The 6,695-nt window shown below is 34.3% G+C and overlaps 1 protein-coding gene across 1 annotated transcript in view; it reads right to left on the minus strand.

Annotated features, from left to right (window-relative positions):
* Positions 1–4,662: 4,662 nt before the first annotated feature.
* The window catches only part of Smp_146940 (putative innexin), a gene marked incomplete at both ends in the record, with an annotated part of 53,523 nt that continues 51,490 nt past the window's right edge, over positions 4,663–6,695 (minus strand). Inside the window, one exon of the mRNA XM_018796421.1 lies at positions 4,663–5,467. Within this exon, the coding sequence (XP_018650635.1) occupies positions 4,663–5,467 (805 nt within the window). The remainder of the gene's footprint in view (positions 5,468–6,695) is intronic.

Genomic DNA, 6,695 nt, shown 5'->3' on the forward strand with positions numbered 1-6,695 from the left:
GATGGGTCGGAGATGTTTGTCTGTGGCCTATGCTCCATTGTGAGTAACAGACGTAAGTAATTAAGTAAGTAAGTAAGCATAAATTAGATTCACTGAATAATTATTAAAGGTGAATAAATAATCGACATTTGTATCACTTTATTATGAGACTTTCATCAGCTCATATCTTTGATCCTTTCCAGGGATCGAATCCAGAATTATCAAACTTTGCAGACAATATTTAATCGAACTATATGGCTGGATAACCAGGGTTGACGTTCCACTGTCAGCATCAATTCTCCTGAATGACTCCTCAAAGGAGATATTATTATGACTCTATTCATCTCTGCTTACCATGCTTGTGAATTTAGACTATATCGAGGCAATACACACAGTATGCACATATACCAATTAGAGAATGACCAGTTGCAGTCCTAACAAATCGATGGGAAGATTCAAACGAACAATACTGAATGAATTTAAACTTCACCCAATCACACAAGCAAGTAGCTATCAGGACTCAGTGGTCGAGTGGATAACGCGATGGCGTTTAAAGCGAGGGTACTCGGTTCAAGTCCCGAAGTGAACATCAACTCTGAGATTCAGGTACATCTAGCTGACTAGTCTCAAATAGGAAGAAACGCGCGTCCTGGATTCCACTGCTAGCCACTATCCACCTCTGCTTACTATGACATAAATATTTTTTTATATTCATATGACACAACTAAGTAAGAATACTCATGTACTGAATTCGATGTATTGGTGTAGTATCAGCTTATATGTTAAGCCCACATAATTTATTCTAGCTTCTGTCCAAGCCAATTCGTCTGTCCATCATGATCATGTTTTCACCTTGTCAATGATTCACTTATTAACCCCGACTATTTTTTATATGAGTGTAGGTGTGTGTACCCTTCTTATCCTATTTATCACATGTATATCATTTAGTCTTGTCTGACTGTAAATACTGAATAACGCTTGCTTAAAATGAGTTGGCTTACCCGCCATCTCCAATACGTGTCATGTATGTTTCGCTCGATTACATTTGCTCATGTGCTCATAGCTTTCTGGCCTGCGTTATTTGACAATAAACTGTAGCTGCCGCTTCCCTTTGTCTTCTGATTAGTATTATAACGGTTATCAAGGTGAACGATTAACGATATATAATAACGATATATAATTGGTGAGCCCGACGTGAGACAAAGCGAAGCGGTAGCTACATTGGTTAACAGTTGGATAATAATTAAAAAAATGGTCATGAAAAGTGACGTGAAGTACTTTGTACTATATGAACCAAGTTTATTGAATCACCATGACAAGTAAGAATGACCAATACACTAATGGTATTTTGTCTTATCATTTTCAGAATGCTATGAATGGAAGCTACCAATTTATAATGGTTATTTCATATGTTATTATTGTTAAAGAGTTCGATTTCAAGGAGGTTACAATGGTATCATGACAATCATAATACATATCTGGCAGTTATTTTTGTAAACTTGTAGTGTTATTAGAGATAGAACCCAAGTCAAGTCATTTTTAGGAACATGATATATTCATAGTTAAAATCATGAGTCAATTGAATCTAGACCACCACGGAAAACTTGGAAGCACTGGACGGCCATTTCGTCCTATTGTGGGACTCCTCAACAGTGCGTATCTACGATCCCGCCTCACGAGATTCATACCCAGGACTTAGCAGTCTCGTGATATATGTTAAAAAGTATAAAGTGATAAAATGACTTCAGGAATACTTCAGTTTGTCTACACTGTCTATGACAAATGTTTATTTCATACATATAGTTTTATACTCTTCATGAATGGCTTATGAAATTTAGTATACTTGTGGTGTATACTACTTATATCGACATAAGTAGCATTTAAAACCGGTTGAAAGTAGAAAACCTGGTGACAGAAGTCTAGGAAGATCAAGTTGAAGAGAATAGAAGGAAAAATAGGTAACAATTGTGAACTGGAAGAGTCATACAGAATAAGAAGGACGAATGTTGGAAATTAGCAAATGAAGTATTCAATGTATGGTTCTCCTAGCTTTGCCAAGATAGTCTGTAATTTTGTATTTGAATATGGTCTTTTGAATATATCTTTTATTAGCCCCTGTTTCCATAGGTCTTGAAGATACCACCAGTATTGTAGTTTGACAACTAGTAACCAGTAACATCTCCTATGATCGAATCGTTCCCACAATCAGTTAAAATCAGAAGTCAGAAGCGAAGGGGTTGGAAAGATATATTTCATGCGTTATCAACATATGGAGAAGCGGTTGATCTAATCTGGCCAGTGAACGTAGGAGATGTTTTCCACGCTGAGTCGTAACGTGATCTGGTGCAGATGCATGACCGAACGCCTTCAGCTAAACAAGTCGACTAAAACTAATATGGTCAGCATCCAATATTGAACACTTACAAAGCTATGGATTTCGGGGAATTATTAACAGCTACAGTCTTGTAGAAATGTTTTATAACGTAGATCAATATAACTAACAATTCAATTATACTACCCGCCAGCCTACTAATATTGAAAAGCAGATCAAACGTTCAGTTGTGAATTCTGACCACTTCTGTGTTCACGAATATTACCCGTTATAATCGATGAAAAAAACATTAATGGACTAGATTCTCTTGGTATTGTTTGTTTGAATCTTCCAATTGATATTTAGGACTGCAATTGATCAGTTTCTTATTGGCATATGTTCATCTTGTGTGGACTGCCTCGATATTACCTTAAATCATAAGCATTATAAGCAAAGATGGACAGTGGCTAGCAGTGGAATCCAGGACGCGCGTTTCGTCGTTTTTTGGACGTTTGAAGCGAACGGTATTACGTTCAAGCTTTAGAGTGAACATCAACTCTGAGATGTAGGTAAATCCAGATGACGAGTTCAAAGTAGGATGAAACGCGGGTCGTAGGTTCCACTTCTAGCCACTATCCATCTCTGTTGGAACAAGTATTTGCAGTTTGAGAAAAAAAGATTTTCTTTATAATAATTTTATTACCGATTGAAAAAATATAATGAACAATTAAAAAGTACTAAACGAAAAACTTAAGTTTGTCGTCAATCATCAACGTTTACGAACATTCACACAAGAAACTGGACTCAGGAACTTCACTCTGCTTTGTTTTCATTCATGCAATATTCACTCTTTTTTAAATATTTAACTAACACAAGGATAGATATGAAAGTTTGAATGCCAAACGCCGATTATTAATGATCACAAACTCTAAGGATGAATCGTTGGCAAAATCAAGGAAGCCTCAAGAAGCCTAAAAAGAGCCGAAGGCATTCCATCCAATCAACACTAGGGGAACACTCTAGAATGTTGACGTGTAACTTCCCTATTGGATGAATAAGAAGGACCCCCTATATGCCTATTGGCTGTCCAAAATGAGGATTTACTTTCAGCCAAAAACTATAAATACATGAGATTTTTGTACTATATTTGACACTGTTTATGGAATAAAATTCCTACTTACTAGGTCTTGTGTCTTCTCTCTTGCGACGTTGTGGGTTCGATCGTTCAAGTAGTCTAGTAGTACCCGGCATAACAAGAATCCAAAGCTCTAGATATAACACAAACATTTTATTTATTCATGTGTCGACTTACCGACAATAGAGCAATTGAGTGCTAGACTTGATCTGATGAGCAATTTTTCCTACTTACAATCGGCAACTTTCACTGGTATTTTTCTATTACCAAATGGTTTTGCTTATAAATTTGATGCATTATGTCTTGGCATTACGGTATTTATAATATCCACTAGGCATATCAGTGGCACTGGATAATGGAAGCTACACATAATTAGTCGAAAAAAACTGGAGCTTGATAAATTTAGACTATTGATTCGGAACTCATTGGCAAACATTGTCCAGTATTGGGTAACTTAGTTTATCAAGTGACTATCATACCGTTCTGTAGGCTTATATCTATTTTTTATTGTTAACAAACTGTCGTTATAGTATCATATTGAAGTTATAGGGACTGGAAGTATATCAAGCCCACATAGGTTATTATAGCTTCTGATCCCACTAGTCTATTCATTTTTCTCAAGCTACAAGTTCACCTGACAGTAAATAAATATGTTAGTGAGATAAATGAGGCTAAAAATATATAATCATTGTTCCCATACTAAACAACCATATTACTACATACCAGTTACTGAGATCAATGCTTGAATTCACTAACTTCTAATCTGAGCCATGTTGACAGATGCAGACTACTTGGTTGGGGTTCGCGTGACTGTCATAACCAATGGTTGAAGACTTTAGGTGACATGGCTCAGAATCGATCACAATGGCTTAGATGTATACACTCTTTATCTACCCTTAAACCTTAAGATTAAAATTGTTTCATATCTTTCTTTCTTCCTGTACTATATCCTTATATACAATCTATCTTTTATATACTACCATCACTAAATTAACTACTTCTATGAATCCGATATTCATTTTGTTGTGCTAACGAGGTATGTCAACTTGGACAAATGCATAAATGTACCTGGTCCTCCGTTGTCGACTGACTAACTGACTGACTAAGATCAATTCATAAGCAAAAAGAAAACTTCAATCTATTTCTCTTTTTATCAAAGTAAATACATTTTATTTTGTATAAAATTTACACCCCCCCCACACACACAAAAGAAATCATAATGATTAACATGATTAGTTTATACAATACTATCTGAACTTTCAAATAGATCTGTTGAATGACAAATAGTTGTAATATCATTATTATTATTAGTAGGAGTAACATTATGAGTAGTATTATTATTAGTAGTATAATGAATTATATCACCATATTTAGTTCCAGGATAATATGAATGACTGAATGGTTTAGAATAAATCATAGAATTATGATAATCATTATATGTATTATATTTTGATACTTTAATTGAATCTATAGATGATATCAAAGAATGATAATTCTTTTGTTCATTCTTGAATGATTTCAATAAGATAGATGATTTCATTGGATTAACATTAGATTCATTGATTATCATTGGATCATTTAATGTATAAGAGAATTTTGTATTGGGTTCCAATGAATGAATAATACGATCATTACTACTACTACTACTACTTATATGATGATTATAAGTAGTATTATTATCATCTATAGATGATTTCAATGTTATTAATCGAATATTAAATAAATTCCATAATTTAATAATTAAATCATGAATAATTAAATCACCTATATTTATAGAGATTAACCATAATAAGAATAGACCATCTAAATGTAAATAATGATTAATAAAGTATTTAAGTAGTATTGGATTGAATTCAGTAGTTTGTATTGTATATAAAAATTTATTTATAAATTGAATACGATTATGGTTAATAGTTAAACGTAATAACCATTTCATTAAACTATAACTAGTTAATATACCAATAAATATAAACCAAAACCATAAAAATACATAAACTTTTTCTAAAAATAAATTTAATGGTAGAACACATTGAAGGGTGTACCTGAAAAAGAAAAGAAGAATTTATGGCGGCTTTTTAAATTTGAGTTAATTAATCCATTAAAATATGAGTTATATAATGGTAATACTGTGTCAAATCAATGACCTTCTGTACGGTCGAAAGTGGGGAGTGTCCGCTCTCACTCTGTGTCGAAATACTCTTACATGGTCACGTGAATACAGCCTCTGCCAGGAAGGTTCTACTCACTGCCTTCTCGTGGCGGGGGTGTTTCTTACGAAATTGAGAGAATGAAAAGCGAATGTACGTCGCTTTAAATGAGTTGGTAGATATGGAGAAACCATCTAAGGGAATTGGAAAACCATAATTCCAAACCAATGGTGCACATGAACTCCAGTATCCCGACGGAATAAATGACATATGGACCTATTGTTTGTCACCGGCTAATATAAGTGTTATATCTAGAGTTTCGATTCTTGCTATGCCGTGTACTACTAGACTACTTGAACAATCAAACCCACAACGTCGCAAGAGAGAAGACAGTAAAACTAGTAAGTAATAATTTTATCCCCCAAACAGTGTCAAATCTAGTACAAAAATCTCATGTATTTATAGTTTTTGACTGAAAGTAGATTCTCATTTTGGACAGCCAATAAGGGGTTTTTCTTATTCATATATTAGGGAAGCTACACGTCGACATTCTAGAGTGTTCCCCTAGTGGTGATTGGAAGGAATGCCTTTGGCCCTTTCTGGGCTTCTTGAGGCTTCCTTGAGTTTACCAACGAGCCATCCTTACAATAAGACTGTATCTCCTTGTGTTCCTTCACTGCCTTGTGGATAAGATATTTAGGTAGAAGCTTCCATGTGTGGCGCCCAAACAAAACAACCAATTTCAGTCTGGGCATCCGAGCAGTATCATAGCCCTTACACAATTAACTGAAATGACAATTTGTGTGTGGCACATATATATCTGGTGCCCTCTTGTACCAATATTTATGTGTTCAAATAAATAAATGAATAACAGTCTTTCTTCCTGCTCAGCTTGTCTAGTTGAATCCACAACACGGATAGTAATTTCAATTATACGAATCATTTATTTCAAAGATAATTGGTGTATATATCAACTAAACAGACCATATTATACCATAAAATAGGAAATAATATCTATAAATGATCAAGCCAAGAATTGGCTGTGGACGTAATAGATGGCAATTAATAAACTGACCATAACTTAAGAATAGTGAATTGTTTCATAATAGTCTATAGGTTCATT

Source organism: Schistosoma mansoni, chromosome 2 (assembly GCF_000237925.1).
Source record: "Schistosoma mansoni strain Puerto Rico chromosome 2, complete genome".
NCBI lineage: Eukaryota > Metazoa > Platyhelminthes > Trematoda > Strigeidida > Schistosomatidae > Schistosoma > Schistosoma mansoni.